Raw genomic sequence first — 27,728 nt, forward strand, 5'->3', positions numbered from 1 at the left:
CATTTTATACGTTTAGACGCACCATTGTTGTTTACTAACTGTCCTCACGTTAAATTATCTGTGGTTATCTTTTAAACTTGCGATATGTGACAGGGAGCAAACAGTTGCAGGGAGCAAACAGTTGCACGAGGGAGTAGATAGTTGCTAGTCACATGACTTTATGCTCCGTTACTGCACTATATGTTGTCGTCATTGTTTTGAGTCAAGCAAGTCGTTTAGTTTCTGTATTTGTATCATATTTATTTTGTATGTCCCTTAACACTCGTTTAATCTATTCTAAAAATAGCTCGTTTGAGGTAAGTTTCAGGTTTAAATAAGTTCGTTAACAATGTACCCGGTACACATTACACAATGTGTAACTCATTCCTCACATTGTTATATCTGCAGGGATGTATACCACAAAATGAATAATGCATTAATGAATATTTAAAATAGTATAAAAAACGTACTTCTACATCTAACGGACTATCTAACTCCCCCAACTTAACGTTACGTGTAATTATTGTAGTTTAAAGTTGTGTACTGTTCTGCCATGTAATAGTAGCTATTCTAATAGCAATGTCCATTATAGCTCTCTCTCTCTCTCTAGTTCTATACTATAACCCGTTAAACGTACAAGGAAATGCTACAGACAGCTCCCACGTGACCTCATCTCTTAACCATACTGCGCGCGCTATCTGTGTCACGTGGGCAGGACAGACAGGTCACATGGTCGAGACAGACAGCACAGACTCTCGAATCTATCTTTAGCTGTATATACAAATATACCGGACTTTAGGATATCTGTTTCTTCGGGTGGTGTGTGAAGGTTCATTGTGTTATTACATAGTAATTATCCAATTATGCACTTTGTAATTACCACCAATTATCCGATTAATTATCCAATTATAGGGTTCTAAGTGATTCATTGACTGGGCTACTTTTAACTGATGTACATTCCTCTTGTGTTATAACTTGTGTTTTCGCTCTGATAATACTATAATAAAACGTCCGTTAATTGCTGGAATTTCTGAAATTTCTGAAATTTTCTCTTTATTCTAATTCGTGCATTTTTGTTAATTCACAAATTCTTAGCTTCGCCTGAGTTCGCCTTGTTGCTTAGCGACGTTTCAATACATACCAAGAAGTGTATCTAACATGTTTGCTACATGGCTCGTTAGGAGTCAGGTTTTATGAAGGAGCAGTAGTAGTAGACGTTGCAGTGTCTGCAGTAACCAAGTGTTAGTTAGAACTGGACAATATATAATAATAGAGTTCATGTGTCAGCTGTAGTCGCTGACAGGTCAACACTGTCCTCTCTCTCTCTGTTGGTTTGCTGTTTTTACTCACGTTTCTAGCGTTGCGAGGTGTTTGTTTGGTGTGTTGCTTTATAGTGCTTATTCAGTCTCAATACACGATACACATGATCATATCAGATGATCTTGATGTTTCTACTTTTACTTTTTACTGATTTTCTGTTTACTTAATATTTTAGCAACATTAGTTTATAAATATAAAACATTTAACAGCTTCATTGACTGAAGCTCTCTTCTTTCTTCTAAAGTTGGCAAAGTGCCTGAATTATTATTTCGTTCTAACTGCTCATTTATCTTAATTGACAGCAGTTGTAAACTGTAACTGTAAAAAGTAACTGTAAAAAGTAACTGTCCCTATTACCACTAGGCCATCACATAGTCAACAGTAGAACTTTAATAACTGTACAGAAGGTTCAGGGTTCGAATCCCAGTTTTACTCAGTCTAGGGAGTAGCTAAGGATTCATTGGATCTATGTGATCTCCTCGGTCGACTCAGCCGAATGATAGGAAACTTGATTGAGGGTTAAATGAGGAGGGGTGCCTGTGCCAAAAGATCAAGAATCTTAGGATACTCCTTCAGAACATCTACAATGTAGTGTACTGTTAAACAAGGGCGGTCGAACTATTCGATGACCCTGTAGAGGAATCTACGAACTTTACAAATTATATTTGTAAAGTTATATTTGTATTCCAGTACATGTTCCAGTACATGTTCCAGTACATGTTCCAGTACATGTTCCAGTACATGTTCCAGTACATGTTCCAGTACATGTTCCAGTACATGTTCCAGTACATGTTCCAGTACATGTTCCAGTACATGTTCCAGTACATGTTCCAGTACATGTTCCAGTACATGTTTCACTCATGTCTTATTAATGTACAGGCTGTCATCTTCTGATTTCAGTACCTTGTTTTTACTCATAAATGTATCTGTCACTTTTTTATTTGCAGTGCTGGTCTTGTACCAAATATGGGAAATATTTGAAGTGCTGAAACTTCCTTAGGGAGGATTCTCATAATTACTGTTGCTATAGTTACAATTCTCTTAATTACTGTTGCTATAGTTACAATTCTCATAATTACTGTTGCTATACTCTATAGTTACAATTCTCATGTTTACTGTTGCTATAGTTACAATTCTCATAGTTACTGTTGCTATAGTTACAATTATCATGTTTACTGTTGCTATAGTAACTACAATTCTCATGTTTACTGTTGCTATAGTTACAATTGGGGGCACCTGATGTTTAGTTTCACTGTGCATGTTTTAGATTACATTATATTCGTTTAAACTGAAACATTCAACTGATCTGTAGATAATTACTTACCAGTTAAGATTGTTTCGTACTTAACTTTCCCTCTTTCGGACAAGCCACCCATCATTACTCACTACTGACACTACCCACATACTACTGGCAGCTGCTAGCAATACTACTGACAGCTGCTAGCAATACACCACAGCATTCTAACATACAGCTAGCAAAGGTAACCAGATACCTTGACTATTTCACCAGCTAATTGGAGGACGAACTGAGTTCCTTGTCACATTTAACATTCTTTTGTATTGTTAACTACTACTACTACTGTTAATCGTTATGTCCTCACAATAATACAGCAGTATCATGCTACTTCCCTGCCTATTTTTGTTATAAACTAAAACACCATGACGGTGCACTGAAAGCTGTTCGTGTGATTCTTATCGTAAAGCTTGTGGCAGTAAGTGTTCCATGATAAGTTATAATATCAGCAAACTGATGTTACTGTGTGGTTACTATGTGGTTACTATGTGATGTCGGTGTAAGTTTCAGCGACTTCTACTTGAATCGTACCATTAGGAATATTTTCTGCTTTCAGACGCGGTTTTAGTTTCCAGTTTCATATGAATATTTCATGGCTTCGTTTGTTATGATATCTACAAATATTTTAGGCTGTTCTGATTTTTAAACATTCAATTAACATACCATGTAATCACTGACGTTTAGTTAACAATCATAAAATATGGGAAATTCCCGTAAAAATTCATTCAAGGCAATATATCTAAAATTAGGAAATCTAGGCGAATGATAGGTCCATATTATTGACTTTACGTCGAACCTTATCATGCTGAGGTCTCTAAAGAAGTAAATCTTATAATGAGGCATGGTTCACATATTACCAGGTTACCAGGTTACCAGGTTACCAGGTTACCAGGTTACCAGGTTACTAGGTTACCAGGTTACCAGGTTACCAAGTTACTAGGTTACCAGGTTACCAGGTTACTAGGTTACTAAGTTACCAAGTTATTAGGTTACCAGGTTACCAGGTTACTAGTTTATCACATATTACCTTCGCCAGCCAGCTGGGGAAGGAGGGAGGTTTGAGGAATTTTAAGAGTGCGTAAGGGGGTACCTAAGATAAAATGGTAATTTCTGGATTTACATTATAATATGCGAACGATCCCCTTCAGAAATATGTGAACGATCCCTAAGATTTCTAAGATCTGCATTAAAATCAAGGAAAGTTGGAAATCATCTCAAGATTTCCCCTACTCGGTATAAAAATAGTTATAAATTTATAATATTATAATATCATAAATTTATAATATTATTACGTTATAAATCTCCCTACCAGCTAAAAATCACACTTTATTAATTAAATTTGTGTTTTAACAATTTAATAAGAACAGAGTTACCAGCACAGCCCATTCTGCAATCAGTAATATTAAGAATGACCATAAGTTAACAATTTGATAATAAAAAGTTAACAATTTGATAATAAAATGCCATCGTAAAACTGATGGCATAAACTTCATCAAATAAAACATAATATTATATAGTTAAACATTTTACATTGAGCCAATTAGGTACTAGAGGCTTTCGCTGCTTAATTATTGACTATAACTGAAAAGTTCGCCTTTTTTGTTTGGAGTTTACATTTATGTCTTGTTACACTTCATAGTTTGCCGCAAATAGTAATAACAAGGTGTTTACTAATTTGTTTATTAAGATGTTTAGTTTTAAGTTTGGGTATTGAAGCTGGTGAGCTGGGGTGAAAAGCACAACTAAATAATTAAGTGTAACAAGTTGTCATTCTGATTACCAGGTTACCAGGTTACCAGGTTACCAGGTTACCAGGTTACCAGGTTGAGCGGAGGTGAAAATCACAACTAAATATAAGTGTAACAAGTTGTCATTCTGATTTCATTTCCATTTTAATACACATTTCTTTGGTTGGGGTCTGATACACAGACAATGTTTTAAACTTTCACACCACATATCAAACATTTCAACATTATCAACAGTTTAAACTTCCTTCTGTTGACAGTTTCAACTTGTAAACCACGTGGTTACCGCGTGGGTTGCCAGGGTGACCAGCTCACATCATGAAGTCTGCGCCATGGTCCTGGCGTGGTGTCGTTATCTTGTCCTTGTTCTTCTCTATGTAGTCGTGCACCTTCAGCTGCAGGCATTATGGTATATAAACTATAATTAGGATTAATTAACTGTAATTAGGATTAATTACGTTCAATTAGTGCTAATTTTACTACAAAGTTCCTCACGTAAGTAAAGTAGATATGATGAGCCACATCTATTAGCTGAGTGAACGCGCTCTCGTCATGTGTCCGTATCAGTTCCATGTCCAGGTGCTCCTCCTTCGGTCTCAGTCTCCATCTTAACTTGGGCAGTACTCGGGGGAACCTTCTCTTGGGTTTCAAGCTCGCTATCATCTGCCATCTACCTGGCTGTACTTTCAACCTGCAATCATGGTAATGTTACCTTATATGTGAGTGTCGCCAGGCAGCATTACCTTATATGGTAGTGTCACTAGGCAGCATTACCTAATATGCTTGTGTCACTAGGCAATGTTACCTAATATGGTAGTGTCACTAGGTAATGTTACCTAATATGGTAGTGTTACTTTACACCTACCTGGCTGTACTTTCAACGTGCATGAACGGTTCACTTTAAGAAGGCTACTTTTCGCTCCTTTTAATTTCAAAACGGTAAAAATTGATAATCAAACTGTGCTCTACAATTTTGGAGTTCTCTCTCAAAGGTATTAAGAAAGAATTCCATAAGAAAGGTGTTATAACGACTGTCTGACCCTAAGGTGGCGATATAGTTGTTAGTAGCAAAGTAACCTAACTGGTAACTTAGTAACCTAACTGGTAACCTAGTAACCTAACTGACCCTAAGGTGGCGATATAGTTGTTAGTAGCAAAGTCCTCACTGTCAACCACCATGTTCATCAGTTCATTCTGTACCTCTACACCTAGCGTATCTCCGTTATCATGCTTTGCTTTTAACACTGTTAACCACAACTTTAACTGAAATATAAGTTATATTAGTGAAATGGCGAATGCTGACTTACCATGGTATCGAACTGGAAACCTGGTAACCTGGTAACCTGGTAACCTGGTAACCTGGTAACCTAAAGTAAAAGTAAAGCAAAATGTATGACATCACATCATCACACATGTTTACAAAATATTATCGCACTATGTAACCTAGTAACCTACCTAGTAACCTAGTAACCTAGTCACCTAATCACCTAGTAACCTCGTAACCTAGTAACCTGGTAACCTAGTAACCTAGTAACCTAGTAACCTGGTAACCTAGTAACATAGTGGCTTAGTAACGTAGTAGTCTGTCTAACTAAGAAGTAACTAACATACCTTATTAGATATAATCTGTACTGTAAAAATGACAAGAAGCTGAATTGAATTTGATGACTGGCTTAGGGATGTAATTAAGTTTTGGCATAACTAGATCGCAGTTGATGATGTATGGTTTATACTTGGAAATAATACTGAACTATGAACAGTTAAATTATTGCAAAGGCTGCGGTATATTCGACATTGTTAAAAAACCGAACTAGTAACTTACTAAAAAGCTTAAACAACAAAATAACCTAGTAACCTAAATGGTAACTTAGTAACCTAACTGGTAACTTAGTAACCTAACTGGTAACTTAGTAGAATAATTAGTAACCTAGTAACCTAACTAGTAACTTAGTAACCTAACTGGTAACTTAGTAACCTAACTGGTAACTTAGTAACATAATTAGTAACCTAGTAACCTAACTGGTAAATTAGTAGCCTAATTAGTAACCTAGTAACCTAACTGGTAACCTAGTAACCTAACTGGTAACCTAGTAACCTAACTGGTAACTAGTACTCACAGTAATCATATGATCCCTCATCTCTGTTAATACAGGTCCCAATATTTCCCCGCATTTAGCAATGTGAGCGTTTATCTGAATCTGATTTTTCTCTATAATTGGGCACTCTCTAACTTTTACTATAGAGGTCAGGGCAAACTGTTCGCTCTGAAGAAGAGTGGTATTACAGGGCGAGTAGGAGTTACAGAGTGATTATAATAATTAAACATCACCGTGGTGGTTCATAGAGATTTTAACCGATTTAGCCCAATTTTTTAATAACACCATTGAGGTTCAGAATCTCTAAAAAAAAGTCTTGTTTTACTTTTTTAATCTTTACCTATTAACCATTGGAAAATAAAACTTTAAGTTATAAACCTTCCTTGCATACTTTACCGGTAGAGTCTAAATTGAATAGTTTGAGATTTCCTTTACATTTTATATTTATGCATGTGCCCCACGGGGATGAATTTCTTATTACCATTGATATTATATATATTTTTTGAGTAAACATTGGCTGGTACCACGGGCCAGTCCCCAACAATAAAATGATAAGATTTACACTTTACAGTTTAGTTTAGGTAAGGTAAGTAAGTAAGTTAGTTTTACTCACGTTGACAAGGTTGTGTAGTTCTATTATCTTCTGTGGGAAGGTCATAGTGGTAAGGGAAACTGCCTGCGGAGGAGAACTGTTGTTAATTAGTCTAGTTTATCAGTTAATTAGTCTATTTAATTAGTTAATTAGTCTTGTTAATCAGTTAATTAGTCTAGTTAATCAGTTAATTAGTCTAGTTAATCAGTTAATTAGTCTAGTTAATCAGTTAATTAGTCTAGTTAATCAGGTAATTAGTCTAGTTAATCAGGTAATTAGTCTAGTTATCCTCTAATTCTACTGATTTATTGATAATTTAACTATGAGATAATTAATAATCAGCAGATATTTATCATAATAAAATAAAATGAACAAAATTAAAATAAACTAGTTAATTAGTAATTTTATTTAAAATTAAAACAAAATTAAAATAAACCTCTCTCACGATCGCATCTTTATGCTCTTCCTGAAAAGAAGTGATAAATATTAAATCCTCCGTAAGTTAACGACTGATAATAAATCGCTCATTTATCATACGAACAGCTTTAATAGTTTAATTTATTCACCACTAATGCTCGACTGCCAAAATTATTATTTCGGCAAAATTATTCGCTGGTTTTTATAAATTTGTTCAAGAAAACGGTCAAGGGCGCGAGGAGGTTTTAGGGGGTTGGGGTATCATAAGCAAGAAGTTAGGGGGCAAGAAGTTAGGGGGGCAAGAAGTTAGGGGGCAAGAAGTTAGGGGGCAAGAAGTTAGGGGGCTGACCTCATCCTTTACTTTTCACGCCTATTGGTCATAATATATTGGTCAAGATTCCAGCGAGTTTCACAAGAGAGAAGGGTATCTCATTATTATATAATAAGAAGAGTTGGTTACTGTAAGAAGGGGGTTTGGGTTGAGGAATGGGTTGGGTTGAGGAAGGGGTTGGGTTGAGGAAGGGGTTGGGTTGAGGAAGGGGTTGGGTTGAGGAAGGGGTTGGGTTGAGGAAGGGGTTGGGTTGAGGAATGGGTTGGGTTGAGGAAGGGGTTGGGTTGAGGAAGGGGTTGGGTTGAGGAAGGGGTTGGGTTGAGGAAGGGGTTGGGTTGAGGAAGGGGTTGGGTTGAGGAAGGGGTTGGGTTGAGGAAGGGGTTGGGTTGAGGAAGGGGTTGGGTTGAGGAAGGGGTTGGGTTGAGGAAGGGGTTGGGTTGAGGAAGGGGTTGGGTTGAGGAAGGGGTTGGGTTGAGGAAGGGGTTGGGTTGAGGAAGGGGTTGGGTTGAGGAAGGGGTTGGGTTGAGGAAGGGGTTGGGTTGAGGAAGGGTTTGGGTTGAGGAAGGGTGTTTGTGTTGAGGAAGGGGTTGGGTTGAGGAAGGGGTTGGGTTGAGGAAGGGGTTGGGTTGAGGAAGGGTTTGGGTTGAGGAAGGGTGTTTGGGTTGAGGAAGGGGTTGGGTTGATGAATGAGGAAGGGGTTGAGGAATCATACCATGAGAAGACTAGTCAGTATTGAGTTAGGAGACTTCACTTTGGAACCGGACCGACAACCCCTAAATTAGCGTCGTGACTTTCTTCAGACATACAATACTTCTTCTGTTATTAATTAGACCAATTAGTAAGACTAAATACTTCTTCGGTCATTAATTAGACCGATTAGTAAGACTAAATACTTCTCCTGTCATTGATTAGACTAATTAGTAAGACTAAATACTTCTTCAGTCATTAATTAGACCAATTAGTAAGACTAAATACTTCTTCAGTCATTAATTAGACCAATTAGTAAGACTAAATACTTATCCTGTCATTAATTAGACCGATTAGTAAGACTAAATACTTCTCCTGTCATTAATAAGACTAATTAGTAAGACTAAATACTTCTTCAGTCATTGATAAGACTAATTAGTAAGACTAAATACTTCTTCAGTCATTAATTAGACCAATTAAAACTAATTAGCATTACTTAGTAGGTAGACTCATTATCAGTACATTTTATAAGCAGTCAGTATAACAAGTCAACAAGAGGGAAGCATAACGACAAGTACTCAATGATTGAGCTTCATAGCAAATAAGAACAACTCAGCAGGGTCAAAAGTATTGTAAGTAGAGAGTTAAATTAAATAAACCTATAAATAATGCAGGTAATACTGTAATAGTACTACTACAGTACTACTACTAGTTACTACTAAAGCTAGGTAATTACTACACAATGTGGTAAGTAAATAAATAAATAAGTTAGCTGTAAGTAAAAACACAACAACGCAAAACAGGTCCGGAACACAACCCCACTAGAAAGATAAGGGTCCAAGTAGTCCCTACAGGGAAGGTGAAAAATACGATAAATTCCATCTGAGAGATTAGAGGCAGATCAATTTAAACCGAGGTTACATTCTCTCCCTTCAAAACGCTCTCTCTCTCTCTGAACACCATGTCGTCACACCACGTGACATGACGTCACACCCCAATTAGAGTGTCATACAGACTGATGGAGAGGTGAACAAATTAGGCCCTGTATTGGAGGCTGGCTGAGAAACACAGCAGAGGTGTTTGTACAGTAATATAAGGGGTGTGGTTACCAATGAACAAGCAGAGGTGTTTGTACAGTAATAAAAGGGGCGTGGTTACCAATGAACAAGCAGAGGTGTTTGTACAGTAATATAAGGGGCGTGGTTAGTAACCACTGGTAACCACTGGTTACCAATGGACAAGCCCTGAAGTACAGGATAATATGCCCGTGTATATTCCGCTAGAAATTAGAAGAAGAGTACAGTACCCAGGTAGAATATCTAGATAGTATCTCGTGATGATGTGGCAGGTTGTTACCTGGTAACCGTAACTCGCTGGTTCTGATACACGTGCAGGTGTATCTAATTAGACTACTGATAACAACCTGATTACCTGATCTAATCACCCCACAGAATTACTGCGAAAATCCTCAAAAATTTAGCTGATTCTGGGATTACGCCTTGGAGGTATGCAGTGCAGGTATTTCCCTCCGGTATTTCAACTCTATTAATAGATACCACGATTTCAGGGCTGTCTGCGACAATTTACCCGCACAAATAATACAAAAAAGGAACAAAACTAAAAAGTATAAGCTGATAATTCCTTTCTGACAGTCTTAAATGTTGACAAAAAGAAAGAAATTGAGGGATCAGGACGAATACAAGTAAAACATAAAGAACAGTAAGGCTACAAGGTGTCAGATATTGACTGTGAAGAAGGTTGGTACAGGGCCCTGAGATTCTCCGTTACTAGGCGACCAGACACGGGCTCGGTAATTACTTAATGACCTGTAATTACTAATTATAACACTGCTGACTTGGCACACTGCTAAACCACGTACCAGGTATTTTACTAGAGAATCTTTGTCACGTGGTGGGAACTGAGCTGGAACGGAGCTGGTTTCCCGCCAAAATGTTGCTAATCAGGGTGCAGCCTTGAGCTCTAGTTCTGATTTGTAACTTCAGAGACGAAACTGTACAGACAAAAATACCAAAACGTTCCAAACATTCCGGAGAAACTGGCAAATACCAAGAAACTGCGTCATCACTAAAAAAATAAGATCTTTCTGTGGGAGTAAGCAAGCTTTTTAAACTTATGTATAGTCCAGCTGAATAGATACTCACAGTTTCAGTTTTAAAAGCCTTAATCACGCTTCAAGTATCCCAATCGTATTAATATAAAGTAAATCTGACCAAAAACATAAAAAACAATCTATAAAATTAGAGCTTAAAGCTTTAAAGAAGTCAAAGTATGAATAAGAAAGGTATGTCATGAATCAAGAGACTGAAAAACAAAGCATGTAATGTAAAAAAAGCATGTAATGTAATGGCTCCGTCATCTTTAATAACAGTTACATAAAAACAACATATAACTATAAGTTGTATACGTTATTTTATGTTAGTTTATTAAATTATGCGGCGTTTATTGTAAAAATAATCACTATGTTGATTATGAGCTTTCAGATAGTAAATGTATAGTTTGTAAAACTGTTCAGAATGCAGTCATCAATTTGATGACGTCACCACATGTGTATTGTGTACAACCAATTTCATGACGTCACCACATGTGTACAATCAATTTGATTACGTCACCACATGTGTAAAATCAATTTGATGACGTCACCACATGTGAACAATCAATTTGATTACGTCACCACATGTGTAAAATCAATTTCATGACGTCGACAAGTGTACAATCAATTTCATGACGTCGACAAGTGTACAATCAATTTCATGACGTCGACAAGTGTACAATCAATTTGATGACGTCACCACATGACGTCACCACAAGTGTATAAACATAATCAATATTTCAAATAAGCAAGAGAGGGACTGTAAGTATAAGACAGAGAGGCCAGTGCTGAAGAAGCAGCTAAATAGCGTGAGATACCTCTATCAAACTCAGTAATTTGATTTTAAAATGCTCGGAATTTGCCAACTTTTCACCGATAGGATGATACCATTTTAGGAGGCAGTGAAGATAATGGGGTTAACGACGGTAAAGTTCAGGGCCTGTCCAGGGCCTGTGCTCCTTGGGTCATAGATCTCAGAGACATTCGTCACATATCTTCTAGAGTTTAGAGTGTAGACCAATAACTCAATAATGAGACTACGGACGCGTCAAGTTTAATAAAATAATAACAGAATATGTAGCAGAAATAATAAGAAAATATAATAAAGTTTATCGTGCGGCCATCAAATTAGAACTAGGACGGGCCCGATAAGAAAACTAGTAAAACTAATGCTTTAAACAACACATTTTACACTTTTACAGATATAATAGCTTTTTAATTACCAGCTATTATAACAGCAAGAAACTGGGTAGATTCCAACTCTAAATCTAACAAAAAGCCACGTTTCTAAATCTAATAATGGGGTCCCTGCCATCCTGATACCAGCTCTAGTGTGGCGTAATGTCACGTGGTGTGACGTTATGTCACGTGGTGTGACGTAATGTCACGTGGGGCGACGTCATGTCACGTGGGGTGACGTCATGTCATACTGATACCAGCTCTCCTTGGCCAATAGTGGGGAGGCAGCAGGGGGCCGTGTTAGGTCAGGGTGAAAGAAGCAGGGGGGCCGTGTTAGGTCAGGGTGAAAGAAGCAGGGGGCCGTGTTAGGTCAGGGTGAAAGCAGAAGGGGCCGTGTTAGGTCAGGGTGAAAGAAGCAGGGGGCCGTGTTAGGTAGGGGCCGTGTAAGGTCAGGGTGAAAGTAAAGCAGGGAGGGGCCGTGTCAGGTCACGGGTGAAGAAGCAGGGGGCCGTGTATAGGTCAGGGTGAAAGAAGCAGGAGGGGCCGTGTAAGGTCAGGGTGAAAGAAGCAGGGGCCGTGTTAGGTCAGGGTGAAGACAGCAGCGGAGGGGCCGTGTAAGGTCAGGGTGAAAGAATGCATGGGGGCCGTGTTAGGTCAGGGTAAAGAAGCAGGGAGGGGCCGTGTAAGTTCAGGGTGAAGCAGCAGGGCCGTGTTCGGTCAGGGTGAAAGCAGCAGGGGCCGTGTTAGGTCAGGGTGAAAGAAGCAGGGAGGGGCCGTGAAAGGTCAGGGTGAAAGAAGCAGGGCCGTTAGACAGGGTGAAAGCAGCGGGGCCGTGTTAGGTCAGGGTGAAAGCAGCAGGGGGCCGTGTTAGGTCAGGGTGAAAGAAGAAGGGGGGCCGTGTAAGGTCAGGGTGAAAGAAGCAGGGGGCCGTGTTAGGTCAGGGTGAAAGAAGCAGGGAGGGGCCGTGTAAGGTCAGGGTGAAAGAAGCAGGGGCCGTGTTAGGTCAGGGTGAAAGCAGCAGGGGCCGTGTTAGGTCAGGGTGAAAGAAGCAGGGAGGGGCCGTGTAAGGTCAGGGTGAAAGAAGCAGGGGGCCGTGTTAGGTCAGGGTGAAAGCAGCAGGGGGCCGTGTTAGGTCAGGGTGAAAGCAGCAGGGGGGGCTGTGTTAGGCAAGGTGAAAGCAGCAGGGGGCCGTGTTAGGTCAGGGTGAAAGCAGCAGGGGGCTGTGTTAGGCAAGGTGAAAGCAGCAGGGGCCGTGTTAGGCAGGGTGAAAGAAGCAGGGGGGCCTTGTTAGGCAGGGTGAAAGTAGCAGGGGGCCGTGTTAGGCAGGGTGAAAGCAGCAGGGGGCCGTGTTAGGCAGGGTGAAAGCAGCAGGGGCCGTGTTAGGCAGGGTGAAAGCAGCAGGGGGGGCGTGTTATGTAGGGTGAAAGCAGCAGGGGGCCGTGTTAGGCAGGGTGAAAGCAGCAGGGGGGCCGTGTTAGGCAGGGTGAAAGTAGCAGGGGGCCGTGTTAGGCAGGGTGAAAGTAGCAGGGGGCCGTGTTAGGCAGGGTGAAAGCAGCAGGGGCCGTGTTAGGCAGGGTGAAAGCAGCAGGGGGCCGTGTTAGGTCAGGGTGAAAGCAGCAGGGGGGGGGGCCGTTTTAGGTCAGTGTGAAAGCAGCAGGGGGCTCTTCAACACGGTAACCGTGTCTAACTAAGCACAAACCGTAGAATTAGGGTAATAATTACAAGACAAGGCCATCATTGCAATTTACTGGTGTCAGTTAACGATATGTTGTCAGCTCAGTCTCTCTTATTTCACTTTCAAATGACATTACTTCTTTACTTGTGACGTCATGTCACGTGGTGTGAAGTCATGTCACATGACATTACTTGTAGCCAGGTATTACAAACTTTAAAGTTTCTTCTAAATCTGTAAATCTGTAAATCTGTACCAGACTCGGAACCAGACTCAAAGTAAGATTATTAAATTTTAGAATCGTCCCTATATCGTTATTTTGTTATAATGAGTATGAGATATCGCCCGAGTCTAATTTTTTCCGAAAACGATAAACATCTAATTAGAGTGACAGTAAACGTTTCCAATATCTCTTATGATATTATCGAATGCCAAATATCTGAGAAAGTGCAGATAATTCTGTTTAAATGTATGATATCCTGAAAGTAGGGTCTAGGTGATATTACACGTGATATACACGTGATATTACACATTTAATAATACTGAGGGGGGCGCCAACAGGCAACGTTACGCCACTGTTCCACTGTCATATTACCATGGTTACCAGGGTTATACTGTCACATGTTACCATGGTTACCAGGGTTTCAACTGGTAAACTAGTTCCTTTAACGATTAACATGTGTCCTTCTGTATAGCTCCTTATATGGGCATCACGTGACATTAGCCAGGGCCTCTCTCTGGCAGCTCAACTGAGAGACCTTTTAAAGGTTTAACCACTCAACTCCCTCGACTTGGTACTCGTTATTAAATTGCCGGCACCGAAATTTAAAAAATCATGATTAGATTTTTAGAACATTAATTCGTAAAAGAACTTGACAAAAAATGATGTAATCACAGGAATTAGAAATCTAGAGGCCCAAAGATCTCTTACTGGGCCGAAAGGGCGAATGATACCAAGATAATAGAATGATATGAGACCAATATAATAAAAGAATGAATGAAATAAAAGTAAAAACACACCCTCATTAATTAGCGTCACTTTAATGAGATAATCTGTGTGTCCACTAGTAAAGACCACCGCATATGTGAACCTATAATAAGCTAAGAATAGTGCAGAATAGTGCAGAATAGCGCAGAATAGTGCAGAATAGTGCAGAATAGTGCAGAATAGTGCAGAATAGTGCAGAATAGTGCAGAATAGTGCAGAATAGTGCAGAATAGTGCAGAATAGTGCAGAATCTTACTATTCACCCAGTTTTAATGATTCCGATAGCTGATCGAGAGCTTGTCTTTTGAGACGTGGCAACCAGCTTTAAAAAGTAATCGATTTTTAAAGTCGTGATTTCTTTATAAAAATATTTTCTAAATGTCCCGACCATATCCCGTTAAAATCGCTTTGTTGCGAATTTTGTCCGACAAAGGCTTAAATTAGGACGGATTTGACTGTACTACTACTGGTGTAGTCAAGTAAAATTTAAATTGTAAATATTTTAAAACTTAGGTTACCAATGTTTATGTATCTTGATGTCTTACATTACTATTACATATGAACGATACCCTTTTAAACATTGGTCTTGATTTTAAAACATTTGATATAATCGTAGGGAGGTCGTTTTGATGATTCATGGAGGATGATTGAAAAGAACTGTTGTTAAAAGTGTGCAATCAAAAAGAGCACAACTCAATGATACAAATAATTACAAATTTCAAGAAGAATCAAAAATGGTTAAATTAAATGGTTCAAATCAGAAACATTCAGGGAACAATGACCGCTAGATAACGTGTTTAACCTAATCTCTTGAGCTGGAGACGACTGTCTACATGTTTCCTGAACTTCTGCCAAGTGCACTGAATTCTTTTACCAGACAGAAAAATCTATGAATACAGGCACAAAGTAATCTTCACTGCTTTTGCATTCGTGAAATAGCCTAAGTTCAGGAAATATCTATGTTTTAAAACTACCCACACTGTTAAAAGCTGAATAAAAGGTATTACCTAGAATGATGAACCAGGAATTATCAGGATTATCAGTCTGTTCAGTATGTGTTAAAAATTAGAAATTATCAGTCTTATCAGTTGGGGCTTTGTTTTACGGCCCCGCGACGGGAACTTTTTGCTCCAAAATGGGTTAAATTAGGGTTCAGTGGAGGTGCAAGAGTGCAGACAACAAATATTATGAAGGAGTATCATTTTGGCTGGTGTTCAGGGTTCTTGATTTAGTAGGTACTGGCAAATAATAAGGGTTGCAATTATAAGGACAAAGAAATGGGTATCAAATTTGAAGTAGAAAGAGAGGTGAGAGTGGTGCTTCGTTTTGAGCAGTTTGTGACCCTTAAACTATAAAACTGTTAGGGTTCAAAGTTTTGCAGTCTAAATAGACGTAGCAGCTGTATAGCCATAGGGAGGTTCTTGAAACAAACAAATGATAGTTTGAGGTAAACTGTTGAATAACCACAAGTTGTAACACAAGGACAATGAGGTAAACTGTTGTAATAACCACAAATTGTAACACAAGGACAATGAGGTAAACTGTTGTAATAACCACAAGTTGTAACACAAGGACAATGAGGTAAACTGTTGTAATAACCACAAATTGTAACACAAGGACAATGAGGTAAACTGTTGTAATAACCACAAGTTGTAACACAAGGACAATGAGGTAAACTGTTGTAATAACCACAAGTTGTAACACAAGGACAATGAGGTAAACTGTTGTAATAACCACAAATTGTAACACAAGGACAATGAGGTAAACTGTTGTTATAACCACAAGTTGTAACACAAGGACAATGAGGTAAACTGTTATAATAACCACAAGTTGTAACACAAGAACAATGAGGTAAACTGTTGTAATATCCACAAGTTGTAACACAAGGACAATGAGGTAAACTGTTGTAATAACCACAAGTTGTAACACAAGGACAATGAGGTAAAGTGTTGTAATAACCACAAATTGTAACACAAGGACAATGAGGTAAACTGTTGTAATAACCACAAGTTGTAACACAAGGACAATGAGGTAAAGTGTTGTAATAACCACAAGTTGTAACACAAGGACAATGAGGTAAACTGTTGTAATAACCACAAGTTGTAACACAAGGACAATGAGGTAAACTGTTGTAATAACCACAAGTTGTAACACAAGAACAATGAGGTAAACTGTTGTAATAACCACAAGTTGTAACACAAGGACAATGAGGTAAACTGTTGTAATAACCACAAGTTGTAACACAAGGACAATGAGGTAAAGTGTTGTAATAACCACAAGTTGTAACACAAGGACAATGAGGTAAACTGTTGTAATAACCACAAATTGTAACTCAAGGACAATGAGGTAAACTGTTGTAATAACCACAAATTGTAACACAAGGACAATGAGGTAAACTGTTGTTATAACCACAAGTTGTAACACAAGGACAATGAGGGTAAACTGTTGTAATAACCACAAATTGTAACTCAAGGACAATGAGGTAAACTGTTGTAATAACCACAAATTGTAACACAAGGACAATGAGGTAAACTGTTGTAATAACCGCAAATTGTAACACAAGGAAAATGAGGTAAAGTGTTGTAATAACCGCAAATTGTAACACAAGGACAATGAGGTAATCTGTTGTAATAACCACAAGTTGTAACACAAGGAAAATGAGGTAAACTGTTGTAATAACCACAAATTGTAACACAAGGACAATGAGGTAAACTTTTGTAATAACCACAAGTTGTAACACAAGGACAATGAGGTAAACTGTTGTAATAACCACAAGTTGTAACACAAGGAAAATGAGGTAAACTGTTGTAATAACCACAAATTGTAACACAAGGAAAATGAGGTAAACTGTTGTAATATCCACAAATTGTAACACAAGGAAAATGAGGTAATCTGTTGTAATAACCACAAATTGTAACACAAGGACAATGAGGTAATCTGTTGTAATAACCACAAGTTGTAACACAAGGAAAATGAGGTAAACTGTTGTAATAACCACAAATTGTAACACAAGGACAATGAGGTAAACTGTTGTAATAACCACAAGTTGTAACACAAGGACAATGAGGTAAACTGTTGTAATAACCACAAGTTGTAACACAAGGAAAATGAGGTAAACTGTTGTAATAACCACAAATTGTAACACAAGGAAAATGAGGTAAACTGTTGTAATAACCACAAATTGTAACACAAGGAAAATGAGGTAAACTGTTGTAATATCCACAAATTGTAACACAAGGACAATGAGGTAATCTGTTGTAATAACCACAAGTTGTAACACAAGGAAAATGAGGTAAACTGTTGTAATAACCACAAATTGTAACACAAGGACAATGAGGTAAACTGTTGTAATAACCACAAGTTGTAACACAAGGACAATGAGGTAAACTGTTGTAATAACCACAAGTTGTAACACAAGGACAATGAGGTAAACTGTTGAATAACCACAAGTTGTAACACAAGGACAATGAGGTAATCTGTTGTAATAACCACAAGTTGTAACACAAGGAAAATGAGGTAAACTGTTGTAATAACCACAAGTTGTAACACAAGGACAATGAGGTAAACTGTTGTAATAACCACAAATTGTAACACAAGGACAATGAGGTAAACTGTTGTAATAACCACAAATTGTAACACAAGGAAAATGAGGTAAACTGTTGTAATATCCACAAATTGTAACACAAGGAAAATGAGGTAAACTGTTGTAATATCCACAAATTGTAACACAAGGACAATGAGGTAAACTGTTGTAATAACCACAAATTGTAACACAAGGACAATGAGGTAAACTGTTGTAATAACCACAAGTTGTAACACAAGGAAAATGAGGTAAACTGTTGTAATATCCACAAATTGTAACACAAGGAAAATGAGGTAAACTGTTGTAATAACCACAAATTGTAACACAAGGAAAATGAGGTAAACTGTTGTAATAACCACAAATTGTAACACAAGGAAAATGAGGTAAACTGTTGTAATATCCACAAGTTGTAACACAAGGATAATGAGGTAAACTGTTGTAATAACCGCAAATTGTAACACAAGGAAAATGAGGTAAAGTGTTGTAATAACCGCGAATTGTAACACAAGGACAATGAGGTAAACTGTTGTAATAACCACAAGTTGTAACACAAGGAAAATGAGGTAAACTGTTGTAATAACCACAAGTTGTAACACAAGGACAATGAGGTAAACTGTTGTAATATCCACAAGTTGTAACACAAGGACAATGAGGTAAACTGTTGTAATAACCACAAGTTGTAACACAAGGACAATGAGGTAAACTGTTGTAATAACCACAAGTTGTAACACAAGGACAATGAGGTAAACTGTTGTAATAACCACAAGTTGTAACACAAGGACAATGAGGTAAACTGTTGTAATAACCACAAATTGTAACACAAGGAAAATGAGGTAAACTGTTGTAATAACCACAAGTTGTAACACAAGGACAATGAGGTAAACTGTTGTAATAACCACAAATTGTAACACAAGGACAATGAGGTAAACTGTTGTAATAACCGCAAATTGTAACACAAGGAAAATGAGGTAAACTGTTGTAATAACCACAAGTTGTAACACAAGGACAATGAGGTAAACTGTTGTAATAACCACAAATTGTAACACAAGGACAATGAGGTAAACTGTTGTAATAACCACAAATTGTAACACAAGGACAATGAGGTAAACTGTTGTAATAACCACAAATTGTAACACAAGGAAAATGAGGTAAACTGTTGTAATATCCACAAATTGTAACACAAGGACAATGAGGTAAACTGTTGTAATATCCACAAATTGTAACACAAGGACAATGAGGTAAACTGTTGTAATAACCACAAATTGTAACACAAGGAAAATGAGGTAAACTGTTGTAATATCCACAAATTGTAACACAAGGAAAATGAGGTAAACTGTTGTAATATCCACAAATTGTAACACAAGGAAAATGAGGTAAACTGTTGTAATAACCACAAATTGTAACACAAGGAAAATGAGGTAAACTGTTGTAATATCCACAAATTGTAACACAAGGAAAATGAGGTAAACTGTTGTAATATCCACAAATTGTAACACAAGGACAATGAGGTAAACTGTTGTAATATCCACAAATTGTAACACAAGGAAAATGAGGTAAACTGTTGTAATATCCACAAATTGTAACACAAGGACAATGAGGTAAACTGTTGTAATATCCACAAATTGTAACACAGGAAATGAGGTAAACTGTTAAACCACAATTGTAACACAAGGACAATGAGGTAAACTGTTGTAATAACCACAAATTGTAACACAAGGACAATGAGGTAAACTGTTGTAATAACCACAAATTGTAACACAAGGACAATGAGGTAAACTGTTGTAATAACCACAAATTGTAACACAAGGACAATGAGGTAAACTGTTGTAATAACCACAAATTGTAACACAAGGACAATGAGGTAAACTGTTGTAATAACCACAAGTTTTAACACAAGGATATCAATCTCACAACCACTGTACCGGGTTATTCAAAGCAGTTGAAATGAAATGATTTATATGTGGTGTTATATATATGACAAGCATTATCTTAAGGACTTTAGATTAGCCTTATATGGAGTTGTTAGAGTTAATGCTGCTTGGTGACAGTGGCGTAACGTTGCCTGTTGGCGCCCCCCCCCCCCCCCCCCGCTGAAAAAGCGCCCCCTGTTGGCTCCCCCTCCCCTTTTGGTGCCCCTCCCTAAAATTGAACAAATTAGGTGATTTTAAAGGATACGCCGGTAAAATCTCTAAAAAAGTGTGTATCTAGAGCAAAACGCGCAGTTTTGCTAGTACTTTAGTTAAGTTTTCGAAATTGTCCCACATTCAAACGACCATTTTGCGCCCCCCTAACACGGCGCCCCCCCCCCCCCCCCCCCCTCCGCACAGCGGGGTCAGCGGGGCCCTTCGTTACGCCACTGCTTATATGGAGTTGTTGGTGAGAGTAGTGAGAGTGGTTCGAGGGGACTAGGGGGTTAAGGACTGTTAAATATGTTGTCCTCAATTGGGAAAGCCCATGTGAAATGTTTGAGGTATTAAAGTTTTATCCTGTAAAGTTTTGTAAAGTTTTGTTCTGTAATTTCCAATGTTATGGCTTTATGCAGTAATTGGAATAAATGTTAATGTTTTCTTCTCAGACTGATTCAATATTCATCCTGCCACATTTTTATTATTTATTTTTATTTTTCATAGATTTCCCCGGCATGCCTACACCCCAGAGGTAGGCAAAGCATCTTTATGCTATCCTCTTGTGGGCCAACCGAGTCCAGCCTCTCTCAAAAAAAATGCATGGGTTATAGTTTGTTACGTAATACTTAAATTACTGTTACTGATCATCAAGCTTTAAAACGTATGCCGTTATGATTATTATTTTGCAATTATAGTGACAAGTGATTTCCGGCCATAACATATTATCCCAAAACAAAACATGTTGAAGTATCATCACTTTTCTTCTTTTTTTTGTTGTTGTTTCAGTCAATAAAATTCTCTCATGATCAGTTGAATAGTTGTAACTAGTATTTGTTCGTAGAACTACTATTTTAACCTAGCATTTTAAATCTTCGTTTTAATCTTTTTTAAACCTTCGACTATTCATATATTATGTTAATTCTAACCCATAAAATCTCCACGTAGCAATGAGTGAGTTATACACCAATCACAGCTGAAAACTCCTGAAAACTATAATCTGTGAACTACATGTGAAGTCCACAACACCTCCCTTCAGCTGCTGAAACCTCTACATTTCATGTGAAGTGCCACAGACCGCTATAGCCAGCACGTGTGCGCGCGGCTCAACCCCACAAACTGGAGCGCGTGTTGTGGGCGAGACCAGCGCATCTGTCATGCGCAGTTAGAGGGGACGGACTGCGCTACCTGGTGGTGCGGGCCCTGAATAAGGAGTTAGTCCCGCGGCGCAACACCCATCTTCCTGTGTTCTTGGACACTTGCCAGGATCTCCACTGTACAGAATGTAGAAACAAGCGACGGACTAGAGGACATGTTGAGGAGGGAGACTTGCACGTGCATGGAGATTTGCACGTGCACGCAGCATTCAGTGAGGATGACGTGGATTTAGAAGAGAGCATAGAGAAGTTAATAGCGCAGTTAGAGAACGAGTTAGAGTCAGTAACCAACGAGATCCGGCCACCCCCAGTTTGCGGTACAACGTGTTATGGCTGGAACTATCCCAGCACTGATCTTAGTTCTACTTCACTTGATCACAGACTCTCCGATACTCCTCCTCCCCTCACTTCACCCCTCACTTCCAGTGTTCCAACTGTCCAGCTGCCTGACAGTGAACCTTTGTCAGTGTCAGGGTCCCTTGATCGTATGAATGGGACAGCTGCTGAGTTTGAGAACATGAATTGGAGCAGTTCCCGACTTTTCAATGGAAAAGGTGAATCAATACCTGGTGATTCACTCGGAGACTTTGGTACACCAGATACCAAACAAAGTATCGTTGCAAATAGCACTATAATGACGTCGCGTGATACTGTGGTGACGTCACGTGATAGTGTAGTGACGTCACGTGACAGTGTAGTGACATCACGTGATATAAAGATAAGCTCGCCTCTGAAGAAAGCAGAGTTGTTTCCTATCCCTAGGACTAATTTGTTTGTGTTCAATGGAAAGGTGGAGACTCTTCAGAACGTTATTGATAAGCTCCACTCCTCCTCCGATTCTACTGTCATATCTTCCAACCATTCTAAACCAGATGTGAGGACATCACGTGATAGTATAAACATAACACGTGACATAATGACTGAAAAAACACTTGAGGCGGTTGCTGAAAAGCTAGAAACTGTGCCAAACAACAATATCACCGAAACATTTCCAATTCAAGTATACGAGGACTCATCAGAAATTCCAATTCGGCGCTCAAACGGCGTGGTAATGTCAGTAGAGGTGACGTCACGTGATTATGCGATGACGTCACGTGATAATTTGAATATCCTGCGTAAGAATCTCAATTTAACACGCAAAAGTGCGATGAAGCCAAGTGAAAATCTTAATGTGTCACGTGAGATTGAGATGACGCCACGTGAGATTGAGATGACGTCACGAGAGATTGAGATGACGTCATGTGACAATTTAAATACGTCACGTGACAAGCAAGATGAGCAGGATAGTTTGACCCGTTTCCTAGACGACCTACAGATCATACCCACTGATCAAGAAGGTAAGTTTTTTAATTTTTTATAAAAATTGTTTTTGTTTGTCAATTCGTTTGTTTCTGAGTTTGTTTATAACTGTTCATTGTTGATAGTTCTCCTATCTTCATCTTTTATTTCAGCCGTATAAAATCATCAAACTATATGTATGTATATGAAGTTGCACAAAACTTGTTTTTTAATAATTTTAGGAAAATTTAAAATTCACAGCAGTTAAAATAAACTTTATGCTAAGTCATTAACCTATTTGGAGTTGTAAACGTTAGATTGCGTAAAGAAGATCAAAAGCACTAGATTTCTTTGTGATTTGTTTCTTTTTATACAGTTTATTTGTAATAAGTATTTCCGTACAATATCACTACAATAAAGTGCATTACAATTATACGTGAGTGAAGTAGTATTAGATCTCCACAGATCATAATATAATGTGAAGTATTGGAGTAGGAGGTAATGATTTCAGGCGGGCATTTAGATGTAGGCCCAACCTCCTCACCAGGGGGCCGATTAAATGTGGTTTAGGGGTTACCCCCCCCCCCCCCCCCCCCTTAAAACCTACCAAATCATTTAACTGGATTAACCAAGTTATCATATGCATTTCTTAGATTGGTGAATAAGGTTGGTATTTGGCACACAATTAGCTGAAGACTTTTTGTTTAGTTAACAGCTCGTAGTAGTGTTACCATATGGTAACTATTAGTTAACAAGCTAAACTCACTTCTCTCTTTTATCGCGGGTTTCTTTCTTTACTTTACGTCAACCGTATAAAATATCAGTATTAACAGCAGCTTAATAGTTTGTTGCTCTAAACTTTGCAAAGTTTGCAAACTTTGTCTCTAATGGATCTCTACAATGATCACTTGATCAACACGTTGCGAAGACGGATGTACTACAACTACACTACACACAACATTTTAAAACGTGGGCAGCTCTAACAATAACCACCTTTTTAAGTTTTTATATTAATTATACTTATTTTTATGGAGTTTTAAAGTTAATTCCACTTACCAGTTACCTCTATATAGTTTCTAAGTTAATTCTATATTAACAATATTAAAAACTTTATAGAAAGTACTTTGTGGCGTGAAAACGTATATATTTTTGTTAACCATTTTAGAATGACAACAAGATGTTTATTACCTAGTCAAAGGAGCGAAAAAATGAGTAAAATAAATTTAAAGAACAAAGAAATAAATATGTTAAGTAATTATGCTTATTTAAAGAAATATCTATACTATATTTTAAACTTAACGAAAACTCCCCGGCAACCACTAGAAACGGTTAATAACGCTGTCTGCGTAAAAAGTTTTGCTGCGTCGTTGCGTAGCAACATAAAAAAATTGCACGTGCTCACGCTATGACTATTCATAACTGCGATTGATGTTTTTTGATGCAGTAAAAAGTGTCGTTCAGGGAATACTTAAACCTTTGATATTATTGCCAAATAAAATCCATATTTTCTATAGTACGGAGCTAGATGATGAAGAAATTATAGAACGTAAATGATAGAACGTAAATGATGAGGGATGTAAAGTAACACTACTAGAGTAAAGTAATATTACTCGAGATTTAACGATTAAATGAAAGTAAAATAACTCTTGGCCTCGGAAACCAGCTACTACGGCTATAAAGGGATGGAAAGTAATTTGGTGGCCCATTACAACAGAAATGAACTTGTAAGGAACGACTAGATCTCCACTGCTTAGCAAATCGTCCCTCGTGAGGCTAACTCAGTAACTCAGCAGTTACAGCCACCGTAATACGATAACCTACAAATTTGAAACACACAATTTAGATCTGAGCCGCGCGCCCACGTGGGCCAAATACCTTAAATATTTCTCATACCTGTGTAACATGACCTGGTAAATTATTGGCGATTATTACGTGAACAATTCCAGTCCGGACTATTCATGCACGTTCTCGAGGTTTCCTTGGTTTGTGTTTTGGTTTTCGTTGTATTGTCATTAAGTGGAGGTGATGGAGAACAGACGATCAGGTACGGGCTGATTCCTTGTTACACCCTGTAATAAACTAGTAAACTGTAATAAACTAGTAAACTGTACCTGATTTAAGTTAAGCTATTCCATATTGTAAATTTGTAAGTCACATTGATGTAATTTAACCTGTTTTACTGTTTATAAGAATCGTATGAATGTTCATGTGGAACCTTATGTAAAGAGTTACAGTCCATATTGTACATCTACTTCATCAGAAACATTAAAATCACAACCAGCTCTACACACAGCACCATTACCACCATTACAACCTATATTTAGTCCCAACCTCTCCCCTTTCTCTACTCGTCACGTGACTACAGTGTTGCTATGCCAACACACGGTAGCTCGTGCAGGAAGTTAACCTTTACACGCGCTCACCAGCACCCTGGATCTCTGCCCTCTGATTGGTTGATCTTACACCACGTGACTAATGTCTGCTCGCTCATTGGCTGCTGTTCTACGGGGAGTCTGTTAGAGTGTGCAGAGACACAGACAGGCTGCAGTTTTGCTGTTGAGACATGTTTTGTTGTAATGCAGTTTCAGGGGCGATGTGATCGTTATCACGGTGCTGTTCTTAATATCCCGCATCGGAGATATCAGGCTAGGAGGTCACGTAGTTTGCCGAGTAGTTTGAGAAGCAGGTACCCATCTGGGACCACAAGGTTGTACCTTATGATGTCACCACACCGTGTGACGTCACCAAACCGTGTTACGTCACCACACCGTGAGACGTCACCACACCGCGTGACGTCACCACACCGCGTGACGTCACCATATCAAAACATGTCGTCTCTCGACAGAAGATCTCCTCGAAATGCCTATCTGAGTGGTGAGATTGGTATAGACTGTCCTGGAGATCCTCTGGATGCTCTGAACCTGATAGCTAGTACTACTCCTCCTCCTCCTCTGGATGCTCTGAACCTGATAGCTAGTACTCCTCCTCCTCCTCCTCTGGATGCTCTGAACCTGATAGCTAGTACTCCTCCTCCTCCTCCTCTTTTTAGTGACCCTTCACTTTCTGCTAGAGGGATTAGTCCAGAACATTATGATGTCTCCTCTTACCAGGCTGCTCCTTCTTACAGTTACAGTGCCCCATCCTCTCCATCTTACAGTGCCCCATCCACGCTGCGTAGAGGAGGATCCCCCTCCTCTCCGTCCAGAAGAGGAGCCCCCGCACCCTCCTTCAGTAGGAATGTGGCCCCCTCGCCCCACAAAGAAGTTACATTCCGGCCGTCAAGAAGCCAACATTCAGATCAACCCCAGTTCCAAGAGAGAAGAAGGGATCTGTCCCAGTTCCTTGATGATAGAAGATCACCGCCCCATAACCAACGTGAGGTAAGGTCTCCGCCACCGCCCCCCATCCCACATTGCTCGAGATCACCCTCTACAGAGACCACACCTCCATCCTACCACCCCTCACCACTCCATCAAGTACAGAGCCACCACCCGTCTTCAAGACCTGCAGATGAGGAGATGGTGTCCACAGCAGGATCACAACCCCCTCCCAGTGCCAGGGAGGTAGGAAGAGCGCGCAGCAATCTCATGCACGTGCACGTGTCACGTGACTCTGCTGCTGCTAAGCAACCGAGTAGAGGGGTGTCACGTGATCTAAACTCTGAGATTGTTGACGTGAGACAGAAACTTCGGCCAGTTCGCCGACCAGCAGTTAAATCCCAGACCAGCGAACCTTACGCAACAGAAACTGTTGAGCTTAGACCAGTAGTACGTCAGCCACGTGACAGCAGGATGACGTCACGTGACAGCAGGATGACGTCACGTGACAGCAGGATGACGTCACGTGACAGCAGGATGACGTCACGTGACAGCAAGATGACGTCATCTTGTTACGAGAGTCCTAGGAACCATCTGCTGACCAAACCCAGATCTCCAACTCCGTCCTACACAACTCAGAATTGGGGTCAGCCACCATGTAAGTTTAAAGCTGGTTTGCTCCTCATTATTTTAGTTTCACACCGCACCCCTCACCCTTGAGATGACAATAATTTGCCATTTGTTATGCATCCCAAAAGTGATGGTAATGTAGTAAGTATTAATACTTTAATATAACAAGTAAATAACTTGGTAATGTAGTAAGTATTAATATAATAAATAAATAACTTTGTAATGTAATAAGTATTAATATAACAAGTAAATAACTTGGTAATGTATTAAGTATTAATATAACAAGTAAATAACTTGGTAATGTAATAAGTATTAATATTATAAGTAAATAACTTACGTTTAGCATCCTCTTGAACTCCCCAATAATCTGTAAGTCTCCTTCCTTCATTACAACTCCTAAAACATAACAAACATCATGTTATCATGTTATCTTGCTGTGAGACTCGTTTAAACACAACCTTAATTAAATGTAACATGGTAAGCGACACAAAAAAAAACATTGCAATCTTCAATAATCAAACTAAAATTCCACTATAGATACAAACGTAGTTATTATTTATAAAGTAATGACATCACAAAGAATTCAACAGTTAATATCCATCACTAAGTAAGTAGTGATTAGTGGGCCAGGCGGGCACGTTTGATAAACATAAAATATGTTTCGTCACGTGACATAAATTATGTTTTGACTTTAGTCACGTGATATGAAGTTATCAGGAATTAGCTTGCAGCAGTCACTTAAAACATGTCCTATCAGCTGTCTTAAAACTATCTTATATAATATATATATATATTATTAGTTAGCCACAACTATCAGTAAAACAACGCCTTGACTTCAAATGTCGGTAAAATGTACCTTTACAGTCATCCTGATATAAAGACATGTTAGTAAATTTATTCAAAATATCAATCCATCAATCAATCAAATAAAAGAAATTTAAAATTTAGAAATTTTTGTAACTCAGCAATTCAAGTTATGGTGGGTTGAAATCCCAAATGAGTGGTAGAGGTGAGAAAATAAAAGATGCAAGAAGAAAATCATCTTTCTTCTCTAACGTTCATCCCTCCAAAGTGCTTTAAAGTTTTAAGCTGGTTTTGCCAAAAGTTCTCCCTTTGTTTACAAATACTTAGTCTATCCTGGGCACATTGCTCAAAATTCCCAACGTCAACTTGCTCTATAATAGAAACATTAATGTCCTTACTTAAAGTACTGGTAAACAACTTAGTGGT

General features: G+C 38.7%; 2 protein-coding genes across 14 annotated transcripts in view; one reads left to right on the plus strand and one right to left on the minus strand.

Annotated features, from left to right (window-relative positions):
- Positions 1-27,728, plus strand: part of LOC134823808 (golgin subfamily A member 6-like protein 25) — a 101,722-nt gene that overhangs the window by 25,768 nt on the left and 48,226 nt on the right. For 6 of the 10 annotated variants that reach the window (XM_063835359.1, XM_063835360.1, XM_063835363.1 and 3 more), the window contains exon 1: positions 21,050-22,610. The exons of 3 other annotated variants lie outside the window; for them this stretch is intronic. In XM_063835359.1, coding sequence (XP_063691429.1) covers positions 21,761-22,610 — 850 coding nt within the window. In that variant the 5' untranslated portion in view covers positions 21,050-21,760. Of the gene's footprint in view, positions 1-21,049; positions 22,611-24,561; positions 24,596-27,728 lie in introns of those variants that run through there. One more of the 10 variants, XM_063835372.1, reaches the window with a different exon arrangement.
- LOC134823809 (uncharacterized) lies at positions 3,894-26,894 on the minus strand. 4 transcript variants are annotated; one of them, XM_063835380.1, is made up of 7 exons: positions 26,836-26,894; positions 7,463-7,492; positions 7,048-7,110; positions 6,456-6,602; positions 5,465-5,601; positions 4,834-5,029; positions 3,894-4,733 (listed from the first exon to the last, which is right to left on the minus strand). In XM_063835380.1, exons 1-7 carry the CDS (start codon positions 26,884-26,886, stop codon positions 4,650-4,652), a joined length of 708 nt encoding a protein of 235 aa, XP_063691450.1. In that variant the 5' UTR covers positions 26,887-26,894; the 3' UTR covers positions 3,894-4,649. The 4 variants fall into 4 exon arrangements, with proteins under 4 accessions (XP_063691450.1, XP_063691454.1, XP_063691452.1 ...); XM_063835384.1 differs by having other exon boundaries at positions 7,048-7,106; positions 26,836-26,867; XM_063835382.1 differs by lacking the exon at positions 26,836-26,894 and adding an exon at positions 8,487-8,596 and having other exon boundaries at positions 7,048-7,106.

Source organism: Bolinopsis microptera, chromosome 12 (genome assembly GCF_026151205.1).
Source record: "Bolinopsis microptera isolate Bmic1 chromosome 12, MBARI_Bmic_1.0, whole genome shotgun sequence".
NCBI lineage: Eukaryota > Metazoa > Ctenophora > Tentaculata > Lobata > Bolinopsidae > Bolinopsis > Bolinopsis microptera.